The 19,943-nt window shown below is 43.8% G+C and overlaps 1 protein-coding gene across 1 annotated transcript; it reads left to right on the top strand.

The window, feature by feature from the left end:
• Positions 1-345: 345 nt before the first annotated feature.
• On the top strand, positions 346-19,504 carry wls (Wnt ligand secretion mediator). Its single transcript, XM_071899986.2, has 12 exons — positions 346-639; positions 4,956-5,228; positions 9,239-9,363; positions 10,074-10,235; positions 10,577-10,713; positions 13,543-13,711; positions 14,312-14,409; positions 14,628-14,691; positions 15,795-15,938; positions 16,087-16,170; positions 16,777-16,945; positions 18,961-19,504. Exons 1-12 carry the CDS (start codon positions 534-536, stop codon positions 19,068-19,070), a joined length of 1,641 nt encoding a protein of 546 aa, XP_071756087.1. The 5' UTR covers positions 346-533; the 3' UTR covers positions 19,071-19,504.
• The last annotated feature ends 439 nt before the right edge of the window (positions 19,505-19,943 follow it).

Consider the following 19,943-nt stretch of genomic DNA (forward strand, 5'->3'; position numbering starts at 1 on the left):
AGATCTCCAGAATAAATCAAAGTTTTTTCATTATTATTATTTTGTAGCTGAAACCAGCATCAACTGTAGTGTTCACACTAGACAGAAAGGCAGAACAAGTGAATCCCCAGTTTGCAGGACAATGTGGTGAGGATTATTAAGCAGCACCACACATGAGGTGGGACCGCTGAAAAAATTCCTTTAAATAGCCCTGCAGCCTAGACCCGCACAACAGGGGCGCTATTATAGGCATTCAATGACACGGTAACCTGCATTACCAGCCTCTATTGCAATGCGGTGGCGCTCCACAGATCTTTCCTAGTCTGGTGTTGGCTGTGCGGGGATAAAGCTGGGTGCTAGTCGGTCATGTGATCCCTCTTTTTTTTTTTCTTCCTCTTTTTCCTCCTTCGAAGTTGAAAGGCAAAAGCAAAGCGGTGGAGGGGGCCCAGCTCGCCTTCCCCCGGCCGTAGATGCAGTGAATTCGTCCCGTCTGCACACTAGTATTGTTTTGCTCTCGCTCGGTGTGATATTTTGCCTCCAACCTCTGCTTCACGATGGCGGGGGCTATTATTGAAAACATGAGCACCAAAAAGTTGGTGATAGTGGGAGTTATTCTGCTCTTGTTCCAGGCGTTTTCCTTCATGGTCGGCGGTTTGATTGGTAAGCTTGACTTTCTTTCTCCCCCCCAACCTTCACTTTTATCATTGGTTTAGTTATAATCCGAAATCCTTTGTGCACGCGTGCCTGTTTATTTAGCTACGAACCGTAACTGTTTTCTTTTTAACCACTAAATGTGCAAAGTTTCAACTCGGGCTGTTCGTTACATGCTTCCATACACGCTTTAATAAATGTTTTCCTAGGTGAGAAAGGGCTAACTTTCCACTAGTACCAGGACTTGGCCGTGGCAGCCGCTAACACTGCTGGCTTTGAAGCGGTCCGTTTGTATCACACGCCGCTTAAAACTGCTACTTTGTTGTGTCCAAAGCTTGTGAAGTGCCTCTGAGCTAAATCACTGCTTTGTACCAAGGTGTTTGCCTCAACGACTGGCTTCTTTTCTGTGGCTCTGTGCCTGGAAATAATACAGGAGGACACCTCGCTCTTTGTGTGTCCGGGTCTGACATTCAACTGTTGTTAATTTCACTGGAATACACTGAAATACAGCCGACATCTGCATTTAACTTCTTTAATGCAACCTCCAATGTTCTTTCCCCCCTTTCTCTCCCCCATACACCTCCTACCACCCACCCACACACACACACACACACACACACACACACACACACACACACACACACACACACACAGGCTACACTCCCCTCCTCCCCTAACATGTCTGTCTGCTCTGTGGCCCCAGGCAGCACTTCTTTTCTTTCTCTACCTTCCTCTCACTCTCACTCTTTCTCTCCCTCTGTGTTTCCCCTTCTCCCCAAATCCCTATCCCCCTCCCAGCACATTCACATTTCCTCCTCTCTCCTCTTCGCCTGTTTCATTTGCATCGACACACACACATACACACACAAACACGCACACAAGTGCACAAGTGCACCCAGCTGTCAAAGTTGCATTTTGCCTCAAGGATTGTATTGGAGTTGCTGTCAAGTTTCTTCAAATCCACCCACTCACTCACACATGCACCGCAGCTACACACACACACACACACACACACACACACACACATACACACACGCACACGCACGCACACAGTGGAAACCACAGTTGATAGTAGTTGAAGCCATGTGAAAGATGCCTATCTTTCTCATGGGCTGAATCTGGAAAACCTCCTCAGCCCCTGAACACCAGTCTCTCTCTCTCTCTCTCTCTCTCTCTCTCTCTCTCTCTCTCTCTCTCTCTCTCTCTCTCTCTCTCTCTCTCTCTCTCTGTCTCTGTCTCTGTCTCTGTCTCTGTCTCTGTCCCTGCACTCTCTCTCGCTCACTCGATGGCTGGTGATAAATTAGCTTGTTTGGTTCGTTCCTGGCTGAGATGGTTTTAATGAAGCCAGATTCCTTTGTGTTTGCTCGGTGGCCGGGGGCGGCGGGGGTAATTGAGTAGAAAGGGGTTTTTCTCCCCTTGTTTCCCGACAAACCCAGGAACACGGCATGGGGTCAGCGGGCTGAGGGGACGGCCATTATTCTGGACACACTGCGGTGGAGACTGGAGGAGCCGGTGTGCTGCTGGACTCTCAGGGTCACCAGATAATTGAACTCCAAGGGGTTCCAGATAACTGGGTTTAATTCAGTTTGGTGTGACCTCTTTGTCGCTGTGTGTGTGTGTGTGTGTCTTTCACTGTGTGTTTTCAGTAGGATATCCCAAATTCCACTCTGCTAGAGCAGCGATGACACCCCACTTAGACAAGATGCATAAAACACACAATTGTGTACACACACACAGACACACACGCACACACACACACACACGACTAAAGGTCCCTTGAAGATGGCCTTGGCTGAGTTTTATGAGGGCCAAAGGCATCTGTAACCCCAAGGGTGTCTGTGCTGTCTGTGGTACTTGCCATTCTGCTTTCTGTTATTTGAACAGATAAGTGAACAGATAAGAATAGATAATAAGATAAGTAATCGGGGCCATCTGCACTGACACAAACTGTTATTCAGCTCTTAATGTCTTTCTGTTTTTCGTCTAATTGTTTTCAGTGATGAACATCAAAGTGGTCTGGGATGATCGAGTTACAACTGCATCTCTCGTACTACTTTGTTTTTGGCTATTTTTTATAGTTTTCTTGCTGTCATGGTTAGTGTAATGTTGTTACTTCCCAAGAGTCAGAACTATAGTCTGGTTTAGTTCTTGTTAGTTTTAGTTTGAGGATCCATGGTGCCTTGTTGACCTCATACATGATCTACACTACAGTGACCTCAAAGTATTCAACCCCCTTGACTTTCTCTGTTTTGTGATGTTGCAGCCTGAATTCAAGGAAATATAGTAATATCTCAGTTAAATAAGTATTCAACCCCCTGAGTCGATACTTGGTAGAAGCACCTTTTGGCAGTGATTGAGTCTTCTTGGATACATCGGTATCAGCTTGGCACATCTAGAATTTGGGTTTTTCCCCCGTTCTACTTTGCAGATTTTCTCAAGCTCAGGCAAGTGGGGAGCGTCTGAACAGCTATCTTCAAGTAATTTTGCAGATTTTCAGAAGGATTCAAGTGTGGGCTTTGTTTGGCCCACTTAATGACTTTCACATCCTTGTTGTGAAGCGATTCCAATATTGATTAGGCTGTATGCTTCGAGTCATAGTCCTGTTGGAACATAAATAGTCACCCCAATCTTCGGTCTTTGGTATTCTTTGGTATTCTGAAGCAGGTTAGTTTCAAGAATTTGCCTATTTTTGGGTTCAGAAGTTGTTGTTCCCTCTGTCCATACAAGTCTTCCAGTCTCTACCACTGAAAAGCATGATGCTGCCACCACTATCCTTCACAGTAGAGATGGTGTTAGATGGGTGAAGAGCTGTGCCTGGATTCTGCCAGATAGCCCTTTGGATTATGGCTGAAGAGTTAAATTTTTCAGACTGCACAGTCTTGTGTTTGATGGATTTAGAGTCTTTCATGTTCCTGCTGTCATGTGCCTTTTTCCAGGAGTGGCTTCCTTCTGGCCTCTCTGCCATACAGCTCAGATTGTGAAGTGCTGCACTGACTGATGTCTTTAGGTCAAGATCTCCCATTGCTGCCTAGGAACTCTGCAGTTCTGTCAGAGTGGTCCTTAAGTTTTTGGTCTCCTCCCTGACCAAGGTCCTTCTTGACCTGTTGCTCAGTTTGGTTTGACGGCCAGCTGTAGGAAGACTTTGGATAGTACTTCAGTTTTTTTTCCATTTCCTAATGATGAAGCCTAACTGTGCTCTTGTGAACTCCCAATGCTTAAGAAATAGTTTTAGGCCTACACCATTCCCCAGGCCTATGCTTCCTCACACGCCGGTCTCTGGAGTCTATAAACAGGTCCTGGGACTTCATGGTAGAGTTTCTGCTCTGTCATGCACTGTCATCTGTGGGACCTTCATATAGACATATGTATTTCATTCTAACTCATTTTCAATTAATTGAATTTGTTACAGGTGGACTCCAATAAAATTATAGAGACATCTCAAGGACATTCAACCAAATTTGAATGCACCTTAACTTAATTTGGAGTGATGCTGCAAAGGGGTTTAATACTTACTGAATCACTGTTGATGTTTCAGCTTTGCAGTTTAATAGATTTGTAAAAATATGTAAATATCCACTTTGACTGTATCGGTTATTGTAATCCGTTTTTCAAGCTGTAACACCATTAAATGCGGAAAAAGTCAAGGGGGTTGAATACTTTCTGAAGGCACTGTAGGTTTATTTTGGGGGTAAAATTTGAATTAGGGCTTGTTTACTTTTAGGGTGGGTTTACAGGTCAAGACTTGATTTGGCCCAATGTTGTCTGTTATACCTAATATTAGAAGATAAGAGTGAAATCCCAGGCCATAATGAATCTAATAGGCTCTTGGAACATGCTAATCATGAAAATGAAAAAAAAAGTTTAGCTTTTTGATTTCCAAGCCACTCTGATCTGGTTCACAACAGACCTCAGGACTTCTCGACAGGAGACCAAAACTTTTATTTGCATGATAATGATAGCTCTGTTCCCAAGCACTACTCATATCCTATGACTACAGACTACAAACACCGATCTCACCGAGCTCATGAATCTCTATGAGTATACAGTGTAATTGGTGCTTGAGTGCTTTCAGGAATTTCCCCCACTGATCACTTCAAAGTGAGAACCTTGCTGCCAGGCATTTTCTAAACATTGTTAAAGTAATTGCCACAGTGTTTGGGTTGGATTTGGCTCTAACCCAACCTGTTGACTGTGCCCAAAGGTCTATTTTTTATGTTTTTGGGGGCAATTTGTCCCAATCTTGGCTGGACCTTGGAACATTTTGATGCAGAATTATAATACGGCACCCAGTCTAACACCTCTCCCCTCTGTGTTCGCTCCTCCAGCTCCCAGCCCCACCACAGCGGTCCACTACCTGGCCACCAAGTGTGTGGACACAGTGAAGCACCACCAGAGCAGCAAGTGGTTCATGCCCTGGGGCCCGAACCAATGCGACAAGATCCGGAACTTCGATGAGGCCATGGCCAAGAAGATCGAGGCCAACAACATTGTGTTTGCTGTCCACGTTCCTCTGCCCAGCAAGGAGATGAGCCCCTGGTTCCAGTTTATGCTGGTCATCCTGCAGTTTGACATCGCCTTTAAGATGAACAACCCCATAGGTGAGATCTGAGGCTTTCATATGGATTCACTTCAGGGTGAACGGGCTCATGTTTCTACTGCAGGACATGGCTTTCAAGATGTAGAGATGGATAGGTGAGAAGGTCCGGCCTCATGTGCGCAGCCACATGTGGTGCGTGGAATATAATTCTGGAGAGAAGCAAAGGCTGCATTAGCTATGTTAATTAACTAGTAATAAATAATTAATTAACTACTTGGTTGTATACCAAGTCTGTTTAGTTGTTGGTTTTGCATGCTATTGTATGTTGCATGTTGTGTGTGTGTGTGTGTGTGTGTGTGTGTGTGTGTTACATTTTATTCAGTGTTGGAGTATTTTTTTTTGTTTAATCAGAGTCTATATTTCGTGATTTTGTTATATCTTGTGTTTTGCAGTCTGTAGACAAATATTTGCAGCGTACCATGGCTCAGCCGAACTCGCCAGTCCGAGCTAGCCTCTGAAATAGTCACATCCTTTGTCACTTGTAATCACTCTGATTGGAAATCCCAAGTGTGACGTCATTCTAACTTTAGCACTAATACTTCTAATATGTTTCTTATATTGCCGTCCCTGCAAGACGTCCTGGCAGGCTATTGTCTGTTTTCAGTTCAGTAGATTGCGGGGAATGCATGAGGAACCCACAGGAATGTGCCTCTTTCTCTCCGCTCTCAGTAGATTGGATTTCTCTTACACTGAGAGAGGCGGCTAACAATGATGGATGTCCTGCTGTTGCTTCTCTATAGCGATATAGACCCTTGCGGCTTTGCGACAAGGGCTTGACAGGCACCCTTGAGACAGGTATAGAGAGAGGAGAGTGGTAATCTGGGCCTGTTTTCATAGTTGGTAGCCTCTGAGCAATGAAATTCCCTATTATCCAGTCCTGGGACCAAGAACCAAGCGATTTACATACTTGTGATGTGAGGTCACCCTGTGTTTTAGTGGATTTACCAGTGTTGCTATACATTTGTCACTGGCTCCGTCTCCTCTTATCTTGCGGGCAGAGACAATGGTGTAACATGATGCATTAATGAGGTCACATACTGTCTATTTACAATGTTGCTTCTTGCCCTCATTGTGGAGTAGTATACCTCCTCAGACCTGTTTCCTGTCTATGCTTGAAGAAGACACCATCTTAAAGAGTCTCCCACTCGGCCACATGGAAATGGTGTGTTACGGTTGGCAAAGTTAGGAAAGTTCTTAACCTTTTTGAGCCAGGGAGCCTACCTGAGTAAAATGTAGTCTGTCTTGAGACCCAGGCTCTTTCATACATCCATGTTGTTTTGTCATGAGGGGAAGCCACCACCAACTGGCCTGCAAGCCATTTTGCGTCCCTGCCCAGTGTTAAACAATACTGCTCTAAAGTGTAAAGTGGATAGATATACCTACAACATCTCAGTGTGTCAGAGTGTATGGATGAGAGGAAAGGGATGAGGAGGAAGATAACTGGTGTCTGGAGAGAGAGGGAGGGTCGACTTGGCAGCATGGCAGGTTGCTCTGGGCTCCTTTTTAAAAAAAAAAAGAAAAAAAGGGATTAGAGCGGAGAATAAAGCAGACTAATGAATGATAGGATCACTGGTACAGCCTGGGAAAGTAGTCTCAACCCTCAAGCACTGGGACAGAAGGCCTGGAAATAGGTATGCATGTTTACTTCTCCTTGAGCTATGAGGGGAAAACTAGAAGAAGGCTGACAATACACTTCTGATGTATAGAGGGACGTCTGTAGACTAACAAATGCTTGTAAACCTTGATACACATGCACCTTATGCCGATTGGCCTCCAACAGAGAAGTGATAGAGGTATATGAAACAATGTAGCGAACAAGAGATCAAAAGATGGGGGTATAAGTTTATATGACCCAGCCTTGCTGGCATGGCTAGTCTAAACTGTCATGTTATAATGGTGGCCTAGTCATCAGCATCATTCGCTTGCTCACATTCCTGGCCTCAGCGGAAACGCGTTAAGGGCTTGTGGGCTGTTTACTGCCTGGCTGCCAGACAGACTAGTCAGTGATTCACCCTGGACCACAGACAGGTCTTTCTGCCAGATGCTACAGCCTCACTCTGATCTCTCTGAGCTACACCGGAGCTGCTTGTAGATATAGAAGAGCCTGAGTAGATAACAGTATGTGGCAGAGACGGGGTAGCTGTGCAGGGATGTCATTCTCCCTTTTCTGATCAAATGCCTGGAAGTTGGGGTGGGTGGAAAAACCCGGTAAAAAGTGCCTTAGGTTGATGTATAGTAAGGATTTAGACAAATGGCAAATCGCAATCTTGCAAGACGGACATCAGCCAACACATGGCATCTTGTCTTGAGAAGACGACTTCTCAAATGGAGCTCTGTTTCACCCTTTGGAGTTTGGTTGTATGAAGACTTTTCTTCAATTTCATTTTAAAAAACATGGCTAGTTTGTTGCCATTTTGTTCAAGCAAGAAGAAATCTAGCAGACAGAGCTTAAAGGTATTACTAACATCCATATCGCGCGAGCCGAGAGAGGGAAGCCAAGAAACCAAAGGGCAGGCCTTCCACAACCAACAAAATGGCGTCGGCAGCCCGTCTGTCTCCAACATGACCAGAACACTCGTCGTGCCAAAGGTAGGCGTACTCTGCTCTGCAGCGGTATGACCAGTGGAGAAAGTGAACAGAGGGCCCCCTCTTCCCTGAACCACCTTATCTGTGTTACAATGCTCGTTCCTGAGAAGAGCTTCCCCCCTTATTAACCACTCCACCCACCTGCCCCACTCCACCCCAGCACCAAGCACCCCCTGGCAGGGGTCCAGCAATAACACAGCTGTTGAGGAGGCTTAGTTTCCGTGGCGATGGCCACTGGACTGGGGTGGAATGTTTGCACGCAGCAAGCTGACATTCAGGGGCGCCGGGCTGCGCTGGCTTGACCGACGGGAGCGAGGAGACAGTCGGCTGCCAATACTCATCTGGTTCCCTCTCCCCCTTCCTCTCCTCTCTTTTTTCCCCCTTCTTTCTCATAGTACAGGCCACTGGGTTTCTTTCGCTTCATTCCAGCTTGTTTCATAACGGCACAAGAGGCTCTCTGGAGGGCTGGAGGAGAGAACACTTGGCTTTGTAATGTGATCTAAAGATACAGTTTTAATAGCTTGGCTTTGGATCTTTTTGTTGGTCCCTCTTGGCCGGCCTGTTGGGGGCCAGCTCAGGGCCTTGTTTAAGTTCGTCAAGGAGGAAGTAACCTAGATTTGGGCCACCATGGAAAGCAGAATGCTGAATCAATGTGGCACTTGTTTTATTTACACTGGCTTGAGATGGGAGTCTGGTATTTCAGTACTTTGAAAACTCTCATATTGTAATTGAGCTACATTTACATGATGAGCATTTCATTTACAAGCTTAGCTGAGTTTATCACGATGATTAAAATATTTCATATCTGCATCACTTTGTTCAACCGCTCTTGATGTCTTAGCATGGGAAACAGATTATTAAGTGAAAGTGAACAATATGTTTGCAGATTTGACCATTTTTAAAACGATCCAGCAGCTGTTTTGAAACGATCCTATCACAGTTTCAATGTTCATTTTGAACAGATTTTGGAATTGTAGTGGTGAATGTATCCTTGTCAGTGCGAGGGACGTAATCACTTTTCTGGGCTCATTCTTGAAAGGCCATGGCTGGCTGTCTGTCAGTCACCAAGGCCCAATTTTATCCCATCATTAGGGTGATACCGCAGCCCGCAGAGTTATGCAGGGACGTGATACAGTTGAGATATGTGTCAAAATACCGATTAACATGAATATTTTAACGCATATAACACATTTTTAACTTTTACCATCTTGGATTACATACATTTTCCGTCCTGCAAATATGCGTAAATCATTGGATGCTATGATTTTTGGTACCAGTTCAATCAACTCTCTTTACTTTTAAAGTGAAATTACACTGTGACTATGCAAATGGTTCACTAAATGTCCCTCCAAGTCTTTAACAACTAAATGTCTACCAAATGTGAGCAGTGAATAGTGATGGTAATGTGTGTGTCTTGCTGTGCAGAGGACGGGGCGATAGTCACCGTTGACGTGGGCCTGGCCTACAGAGACGACACGATGGACGAGTGGACGGAGATGGCCCACTCTTTAGAGCAGAGGAAGCTCAGCTGCAACTTCACCATTGCCAAGGTGGAGGAACACCGGCCGCCTTGCACATCATTCATTCTCCTTCATCTGCTTTACCTTCATGTGTCTTTGAGTTGAGAAAAATAACTTATTCTTATCTGGCTTTGAGTTGGTTTAATAGTAGTTATTAAATAGTAGGGACAATCAGATATATTACAACACTGAGAGTACCTATTATTTGTCAATTTTTTTTATATTACTGTTGTCAATACTTTAAAGTGTATATTGTGATATCGGCACATATCTGTAGATATTGCTGGTGCTTGCAGATTCAGATAAATCCAATAGCTTATATCGTTTAATATTCAGATATAAAGAATCCATCCATCAGAGCATTTTGTCATCACAATTTCTGCCTTGAAAGCAGTATTTTGGTGTGATTTCATGCCGTCTTTACTAGAATTTAATGAATTTACACCCTAAATATTGATAATGGTAATGATACCGTGATACCTCATTGATCCCCATAGAGAGATTCTCTTTTCACTGTAGAGGAGATTTATGCCGCCCCAAAATAATTGAGGGCGGCACAGTATGTCATCGGGAAGACAGATCAGTAAAGAGGCAGTGTTCAGCACCACAGGAAGGCCTGACCAGAATAAAGTCTGTGGGATCCTAATGGCAGAATTCTACCAAAGGCATTTTTACCCGATTGGTGTCAGTTGTTCCATGTGCATTAAACCAGATGCTGTGTGCTGTTGTGTGTTCTCCAGACCCTTGAGAATGAGGGGCGTTACTACGAGTGTGACCTGCTGCCCTTCATGGAGGTGGGCAGCGTGGCCCACAAGTACTACCTGCTCAACATCCGCCTGCCTGTCAACGAGCGCAAGAAGATCAACGTGGGCATTGGAGAGATCAAGGACATTCGTCTGGTTGTGAGTTGGCAGTCTGACTGCGAAAAGCAGCGTACCTTCTGACCTTATGTCGACACACACAGCTGAAATGTGTATTTCAACCTTGAGAGTGATAACTGATCATTTGGTCATAGAATGTGCTTTTATTTAGATTGGGATGGATTTACATGTAGAAAATTTTGAACATGAACCTTGGAATATTATCTGCAATGTGATGAGAGAATATAATGACAAAATTGCAGTCATGGCAAATTTGACAGAGTGTGAGGGTTTTGCACTTTGCATGCAAATTTCATGCATGAGAGGAGAGGAGGCAGCATGAACATGTGGACCTGATGGCGTTCGTTCATTTCTCCTCCCAGAGCATCCACCAGAACGGAGGCTTCACCAAAGTGTGGTTTGCCATGAAGACGTTCCTCACACCCAGCATCCTCATCATCATGATCTGGTACTGGAGACGCATCACCCTCATGACCAGACCTCCTGTGCTGCTGGAGAAGTAAGTATCACATCGGCACAGATCACTACTGTTGTCATCAACATATTTCTCATTCTAAGAATTATTATAATATAATTCCACCTGGACCAACCCTCCTAAGACAGAAATGCTTTCCAAAAGATTCTTTCTTCTTTTTCTTCCCTTATTTATTGTTGGATACCAAGGAATGAAATGTAATGTCTACATTTAAAAGAACTTTGACTTTTGTGTTCATGTCAGTTCAGTGGTTAGTATGAGGCGGTAGGGAAGGATAAAGAATGCTTGTTAAGAAAGGTCCTAGTAGCCTCATTAGAAACCATTGAGGCTTTGCCTTAGTGCATGTACTGACTGAAGACACATGCCCTCAGATTAACTATGGATGAAGTGTACATCTGGGTCAAACTAGCTCTGTGTGCAGAAGGTCACTGTTCATCCAGCGTCTGAGTAGGAATGTTATCTAGGACCATGAACAGGTTCCAGTTCAGTCGTGACGTCAAATGCACAGTAAGCCATATTCAAACAAATCTGAAAATATGCCAAGGGCCTCGTTTACTCAGTCACTGATTTAAAAAAAAAAAAAAAAAAAAAAAAAGTTCAACTTGCTTCATGCCAGATTTCCACTGAAAAAGACACTGTTCATGTCTTTTTATATAGTGAAAAAATAGCTTTCAAAACATCAACGATCATTGCTCATAGCTTCACCAAACTTTATTACATGGAAATTGAAGCCCATGTACATTAGTGGAGCGAAGGCAGGTAGTGCAGCCTGCAGCAGACTGTTTGAATGGCGTGCTGTGGATCGTGAAGCTCTGCTCAGAGCCCAGTGTTTGTCTAACCCCCCGCCGTGCCGGGAAGACAGATCAGTAAGAGGCAGTGTTCAGCGCCACAGGAAGGCCTGGCCAAGCGTGAAACGCGTTACACAATCTGCAAGCTAGCACTCAACTGACACATCCTACATACGTACACACACACACACACAACACACTCACACACACACACACACACACACACACACACACAGTCTACGTCTCTCTCCTTCCCTCTATCTTTTCCGGCCCGAGGCTCTCATTCCCAAATGACCGGCAGGCTCTCAGGAAGTGCCACTCGCACCCTATTTGTGGACGGCGGATGATTTTTTCATGCTGTAAAAGCTTTGCCGGAGCCGTCTGTCATGCTCGTCCACATGAGGTGTGAGAGCGGAAGAAACCTCAGACCTCTTCTGAACTCGGAGATCTGCCGAAGACGGATGAGAAGGGATGCTTTTCACAGCCGCAATGTGCACAATGCTCCACGATGATGTCATTCATAAATGAAGTCTGAAAACTGAGATTAGTATTAGATGGAGATGGGACGATCTGCTTATTCACGATATGATTAGATAAAACCACAATACGATGTAATGAATAAAAGTTCAATGACAACAAAGTATGACTGTGAAGAATTATGTTTATTTCTGAGCCATAATTTTTTTTCTAGCAATGGTGCTGGCTTGCTAGAATGCTAAACAACAATTTAAAAATGTCGTTACAAAGTGCAAATAATATAATTTTAGATGGAAAGCTTGTGAAATTGTGATGGACAAACTGTCTCATTTGTGATTACTACAGCAGAATAAAATGGAGCAAATATTTTTCTGCCCCACGATACATATTGTCACATTTTCATATTGCGATATATTGAATTTCGATATATCGTCCCATCCCTAGTATCGGAGTGAAAGAACTCAATGTTAATTTTTTGGCATTTAGAAACTTTTCTTTAAATTTGAATCAGAAGAATCTTCTGTCGTAAGCAACAGATCTAGATTATTGAAGGCTTCTATTTCATCAGCTTTTGCCCTTGTCTCTCTCTCTCACACACACACTCACACACACTCACAGATACCGGCCTCAGCGCTCCTGTCTGTGTTGGTGGTGCTCAGGACATTCCCAGCATACCAACCCAATGCGGTTTCACTCCATTCGCTCGGTGGAACATGCCAGAACTGTTCTCGCTGACGAGCTCTCTGGAGTGGAACTGCTTACAGCCTATTGCTTGTATCATTTGCATTACTTGTATTGTTTACAAAAATGTTTGTACCTACACTTTTCCTGGCTACCTTTTGCTGTACTCCTTGCTCTCTTTTTCTTTCCCCCCTCTGTTCCACCCTCCTCCCGTCTGTTCCCGATCTTCCTTTCATCTAGTTGTGGCATGCAGGGACCTGCTGCTGCTGCTGCTGCTGCAGCGCTTGGAGACACAAACCCTGTTCTGTCTTTCTGTAGGCGGATGGTTCTTTGTTCTTTCACCCTCGCTCTCCTGTCTAGACTTTCAAGATTAGAGAAGGTTAGCTGGAGTAATGAGGTTAGTCGGTAAGGTGGTGAATTAGATAGGTTAGCGGGGACGCACTGTGCTTCTGGCTGATGGGATAATCTAATCAATAGGCCATGTCTTAATGGTCCTCTTTCAGCATACACAGATTTAGCCTTGCCGTATAATAATGATTTCCTAAATGAAATTTATGTTTGAAAAAGTATTGTCCACGCTCAAAAAAAAAAAACAAAAAAACATACATCACTTGTTTCCTCAGTTGCTGTAGCTTATTTAGTCATCCATTTTTCTTTCTTGAATGCACTTGAACAAAGCTGCTGATGCTGCATGAATTATACTGCTGTGGGTATTGATTTTGAATATGTTTTTTAAATGCTAATTACAATTTAGTCATCAAAAAGCATTCTCACAATCAATAAATACATCTGCGCATATAACCATACATACATGTGCATGGTTAATCCACGGCAACGGTAATGACGGCAAAAGTCGCTTAAAGTCGGTAGTGATAGTGACAGATTAATAATGTTTTTCCTCCTTCAGGGTGATCTTTGCTCTGGGCATCTCCATGACATTCATCAACATCCCAGTGGAGTGGTTCTCTGTGGGCTTCAACTGGACCTGGATGCTGCTCTTCGGAGACATCAGGCAGGGCATCTTCTACTCCATGCTGCTTTCCTTCTGGATCATCTTCTGCGGGGAGCACCTCATGGTACTGTACCCGCTAATGGTGAACAAATGAAAATATAAACTCTGTCTTAGGATAAAAGCAAGACTCATGGCTTGTTTAGAGCAATGCTTGGCATGAGCTTTTGCACATGCGCTCATTTTCTCCTGCAGTCTCATTTCTTTGAGGTTTCAGACTGTTTGTGTGGGTCAAGTCCCACATACAAGTCAGCTGTTGCACCTCAAGTAATTGTCCCTACACGACTTATCAGTATGCTCTCTTGCCTGAAGCACTCGCTGGCATGAACCTGCATAGTGCACACAGCAAGAAGTATTGTGTTCACTGTGTGGGTGTTTTCCATGTGCCACTCCACCCAGATATCCTTGCAACCATCCATCAACACTGTGAAACATAAAACGGAGTGCTTAGTTTGGCTGCAGGACAATAATGAATCCATGACCTCGACCAGGAAGGGTTTTGGTTTTAACAGACACCGGGGGACGTTGCAGTCCTCTGACCCGCCTTGTTATCACTGCAAGCTGGTGGCGCACCATATTTGATGTGCTTGAAGTCTGATCTTTGAAATGTAGTACAACCTATACTTAAGCCGATTTTGTCACTCCCTCTCCCTGTCCCTGGCACCAGGACCAGACTGAGAGGAACCGGTTCTCAGTCTACTGGAAGCAAGTCGGACCCATCGTCTTCGGCTCCTTCTGCCTCTTCATCTTTGACATGTGCGAGAGGTGAGGCCCAAGTTTGTACTTCATTACTACATATACAATACATTTCTTTATATGTTTTGATTCATAAAATTCCGTCTTCTATATGTTATTTCTTATTTTCCATGCCTTCCCTACACCTGTTATTTGTTAGATATTCTCAGTCAAATGTCATAAAATGTTGTGAAATTCTTAACCGAGATGACATGTAGGATTGTTTTTGTTTTTGTTTGTGTCACCAGGGGAGTCCAGCTGACGAACCCCTTCTACAGTATCTGGGCCTCAGACGTGGGAACTGAGCTGGCTGTATCCTTCCTTACCTCATAGTATTAAAAACAGCAGCAATAGTTGGGATGTATGTGCTGTAAAGCAAGAATCTAAACAAGTTATCTTCATAACTACCTCAAAACTGCTTGTCTGGCCCAAAATTGTGTATTGATAATAGCATGACTCTAATAAAAAGGTGTAAAGGAGCAAATCATCACCTTTTTAACTTCAGTAGCCAATCAGCCTGTTTATGGTTGCAGCTCTGCTCCTGTTGTTGGAGCATTTTGTGAAAATGTAGTCTCTCTTTCCACATGTGTTGAATGGTCTTCCCTTCAGTCTTGCAGTCAGTGAATTTCTTCTTGCTAGGCTCTGGCATGTACTGAACACTGCGATCTCTAGACTAACAAGATGAGAAATAATTCAGTGATGCCATATGTGAAAGCACTGCCCAGGGTCTCCCCATGGTGTGTGTGTGTGTGTGTGTGTGCTTGTCTGTGTGTGCACCTGTGTGTCGCTTTGCTTGCCAGGCTGAGTGATGCAAGATTCATCAGTACACTTCGTCAAAAGCAAGTGCCAGACCGCCCCTCCCTTATCTCTTTTTTTTCCCTCTCTCTTTCCTCCAGTTTCTCCTCCCTCTGTGTCTCTGAGCCCCAGTGAAAGGGAAAGCTGAGATATGCAACATGACATGCGCTCAGTTCCCAGAACTCTCAGCGGGTTTGGCGAAGACATTTGGTACAGTGTCTATAACCAGGGTCATCAAAGCTTTATTAGGCAGGGCCACTGACGGGTTTCTGCCATGACTTCTGCTGCAGTTAGTCTGTTAAGGTTTTAGGAAAGAGACACACGACTTAACAAAACATTTAGCAGCATCTTTATTTATTGCAATTATTGATTACAGTACAGTACAGTGAGTCTACCTTTGGTCGCCTCAGAGGGGGTTGCTGTAGTTTTTTTTCCCGCACTAATTATCTAACTCATTAAAACATTCATATACTGTATCTATGCATTGCCACTCTGCCAGCAGACGCCCTATAAGGAGGTCTCCCTTCTTTCATTTGAATAATGTAACTCTATCACAGCATGTGTAACTATTAGTACCACCATTTTTGTGCCAGTTATTTCCTTGACTGGTGTTGCTGTAGATGGCGTTCATAATCGTGGCAGGGATCTGCGCCTGTCTCTACTTCCTCTTCCTGTGCTTCATGGTGTTCCAAGTCTTCCGCAACATCAGCGGCAAGAGGTCCTCGCTGCCTGCCATGTCCAAGGCAAGACGCCTGCACTACGAGGTGTGTGTGTGTTTTTGTCCATCAGCCTTCCTGTCTGAATCTCAGAGTTGGAGTTCCTTATCACACAAAGCCAAAGGATTAGATCATGCCAGTTTAATGCGTTCTTTGTTTGTCATTTTGTCACTAACTCATCTCCTTTATCACCTAGGGTCTGATTTTCAGGTTCAAGTTCCTCATGCTGGTCACTCTGACCTGCGCCGCCATGACGGTCATCTTCTTCATCATCAGTCAGGTGAGTCTGGTAATGTCCTCAAATTTAACGGTGTGGCCTTCTTCATGACGCACACTTCTCTGTCCACTTCGTGACACACTTCTCATCTTTTAGAGTCACCAGGGAACAGTATTTCGATGGCATCTTGTTTCTGTAATTCAACATACTTCTTGGGGAAACAGTTGGTGCGGGACATAACGCAGGGAGCGGTTGTTGGACCAGAACAAACAGAGAAAGAGAAAGGCAGTGAAGCCCATTGCATACGCATTGGCAACAAATTTGTCACAAATTTCAGATTCTTCCAAGTGAACATATTGAACTTCTCAAAGTGAACTACTGGTACGCCATGAATTAACCACTAAAAATATACCGTAGTGCAGGAAATAATTGTAATGGGATAGTAATCAAGTAATCATTTTGTAAATTGTTTTGGCATTTATTGTTAAATAGCTGTTTATGATCTCGGAGAATTGGCTAACAAGGTGAAATACTTTTCTCATTTCATTGTGACTTTTAAGAGCTTTATTGTTGCTCTCCCATGCCAACACACTAGCAGCTGAATCTTGTCAGTCGGATAAGAAAAGTGTGTGTCTCATCCTTTGTTTTTGTCTGTCTGCCTGTCTCCAGGTCAATGAGGGCCACTGGCACTGGGGAGAACACACAGTGCAGGTGAGCAGCGCCTTCTTCACCGGCATCTACGGCATGTGGAACCTGTACGTCTTTGCCATCATGTTCCTCTACGCACCGTCACACAAACGCTACGGAGACGAGCCGTCCAGCGGCCAGTGCATCATTGGTAAGTACTTTTTTTTTTTTTTTTTTTTTTTTTTAATCAGCTTTCTCTTTTCTGAATTAAGTTTTATGGATGGATGCAGTCTTGTGGGAGGGTAACTGCTGCACTCTGTTGGTTCTGGTAAAATGAAACTTTATTTTTTCCCCATGGGGAAATTGTGTCATTGCTGCAGCAAAGGATAGGATATAGATAAGAATACGACAAATGGAACATACTGAAGATAATAAGACAACAAGAATAAAACATATGCAAAATACAGTGTCTTCATGGTGCTTACACATAACTCCTACTTGCTTGACAGAATTGTCACTTTATTATATAATTAAATAATATTTGAGTCAAATTTAGTTCAAATTCTCTGTTTCTTATTCATTTCTGAGTTATGGGTTGACATCTTGGAAAATTGGAAAATACAGCATTAGCAATAGCACTATAATTGGGGTTCCAGGCAGTGTGCATTCCTTATTTATCAATGTTTTAACCCTAACAATGATATGTCTGCATTGTACTGGCTGTGTGTCTGTTCTTAAAGTTGTCAGATTGCATCAGTGTCCCAGTAGCGCTCACTTCATCCTGTTAAAGAGCAAGTGTCTGCCTTCCACTGTAAAGCTGCCTATTCATGCAAAGTCTGCTTTTGGAGGAGAGAGAGAGAGAGAGACTGAGAGAGCGAGATTCCCAGGGGAAAGGAGGGTCTCTTTGGCCCAAGAGGGTGATTCTAATGGACACCAGGCTTCCTTCCAGAGGGAAAGGAAGGGAAGAGTGAAGAGAAGGGTGGTGGTGGTGGGGGGAGGGAGAGCAGGGGAAGTAATGAAAACCATCCATCTCCTGACGTCAGTGACGCGGAGAGAGAAAAAGAGGTTTTGAAGTTCTGGAAGCTTTCCCTGATCTGCGTCAGCCGAGCTCCTGGGAGGGGCGTCTCTCTCCGAGCCCCAGTCTCTCTGTGCTGATTTACTTTATCAGTACAGCGAGTTGCAGAGCTGTTTCAAGTGAGCCTGAAGGCATTTATGTGGAGGAAATTGAGTAGATTTCCTCCTAAAGGAAGACTGGCTGCATTAATATAGAGGAATATACACTGATATGTAAAGAGTACAGTGAGAACTCAAAAGACAAAGAATCTGCTCTTAAGATTTTTGTAGACAATGCGACCTTAGTCAAGATTTTGATGGCAATAATGCGAGTAAGGCAGAAACCATGTAAACACCACACTCTGATTAGGCTAATGTTATTATGCTCATAGTCAAAGTAAGCATAATCGCAGTAAGATATGAGGAGTGCTCCAATCTTAATCGCATTAATAGACACCAGTTAAGACATGCATCCTCTAATTCCCCTGCATCCTCTAATTTGAACGATTACGCACGCCTCAACCGGTGAGGGTACCTTGATTTAAATATTTCACAACTATCATCAGGCTCTTGCCAAATAGCTACACAAACGTCTGTGTTTCTGTGCACACCAAACTAGTAGGCTATGACGCACTGCTTCGAGGTCTCTACAGTGCAAATCATCAGGAATACAAGCCACTGATGGGGACTGGAGGTCCTGGAGACACAGCTCCATCCAAACACACCGGGTTGCCGGGGGCGCAACAACTGCATGCGTCGTCTACTGTCATCTAACAACAGGTTTCCCAGTAGTAGAGCCTGAAGCATGCCATTTTGTAATTGCAGTAGAGATAGGCATATGGCTGCGACCAACAACATGATGTGGTAGAGCACAATCATGGCTGTAGTTTTGGTTAAATTTGTAAGTGGTGGGACAGGAAACAAGTTATTTTTATCAAAAAATCTATATATACTGTATATATCCCATTTCCACAATTATCTCTGTATAATCTTAGTGCTTCAGTCATGTAAACAGGAGTATTCTGGGGAGTCAGATCATGCAATCATGTAAACGGCTTAATCGGACTATTGCCTTAATCGCAGCATCGGCAATAGTGGCATTATTGTGCACCTGTAAGCATAGCCAGTGACTTGAGATCTTATGTGTAATGGTGCCGTCGATGTTGTGTGTAGGAGATGCCGGAGCCAACAGTGGAGAGGACATCCAGCTGACCACCACCATCACCCATGTGGACGGTCCCACCGAGATCTACAAGATGACCGGCAAAGAGGCCCAGGAGTAGATCCCACGCCGCGATTTGGACTCCCCTCTACTACCTACTGCTCCAACAATCCCCTCCCTTTTAATATATATATTCTCGAAAGGCCTCTTTCCTTTAGAGCAGTGCTGGCCCTAAACCAGCATCACCAGCCTACCTTGCATGTAAAGTACCAGTCCCACAGTTACCGCGACTCGTTCTGTTCCGCCTCCTTCCCAAAACTCCCTTATTGAGTCCCTAAAGGCTGACGAATGTCAACACTCCTATCATTTCATAGTTGATTTTTTTTTTTTGTCTGACATTTCATACTTTATGTGAACTATTGGTGTTTGTACATGTTGCACAACTCTTCCCTTTTGACACCATCAAGTCAGGTGCAGAAAAGCTGCTTTTAAATGGGAGAGATGTTTGAGTGTAAAGAATACCATCTGGTGGTGATGGGGAGGAAAAAAAAAGAAGGAATCACACTCCTACTTAGAAATATGAATAAACTCTGTTTTGTATGTAAAGCCTTGTGCTTCAGACGTAGATGGACACGTTTTTATTGGCTATGATATAACCACTTTGGGTTTGATCTGCCTAGAGAAAGTATTTTTCTGCTTAATTTCCTGTAATATTGTCACTCCAGGCCCTTGAGCCTATTTCTCTGTGCACTGTCACACATATACACTTCCATAGAAAGTAGATCACATGGACGACTGCTGTCATCTTATTTATCATTCTTTCAAGTGGTGGAACTCCTTTTTTATATTGTTGGGGAAAATGTACAGACCACATAGCCTTTTGGGGAAATGCATACTGTAAGTTCATTATGTTACAATGTAGATATCTATTTTTTATAAAGTGCCTATTTTCAACTTTATGAAATGTTTGCATTAAGCTGTATCACTGTTGACA

Source organism: Centroberyx gerrardi, chromosome 13, assembly GCF_048128805.1.
Source record: "Centroberyx gerrardi isolate f3 chromosome 13, fCenGer3.hap1.cur.20231027, whole genome shotgun sequence".
NCBI lineage: Eukaryota > Metazoa > Chordata > Actinopteri > Beryciformes > Berycidae > Centroberyx > Centroberyx gerrardi.

Excerpts from the sequence above, each read along its gene's own strand:
- wls (XM_071899986.2), top strand. The coding sequence starts at position 534 with ATGGCGGGGGCTATTATTGAAAACATGAGCACCAAAAAGTTGGTGATA. Across the intron at positions 14,410-14,627 it reads ATCTTTGACATGTGCGAGAG|GGGAGTCCAGCTGACGAACC; the intron begins GTGAGGCCCAAG and ends TTGTGTCACCAG. Across the intron at positions 15,939-16,086 it reads CAAGACGCCTGCACTACGAG|GGTCTGATTTTCAGGTTCAA; the intron begins GTGTGTGTGTGT and ends TTTATCACCTAG.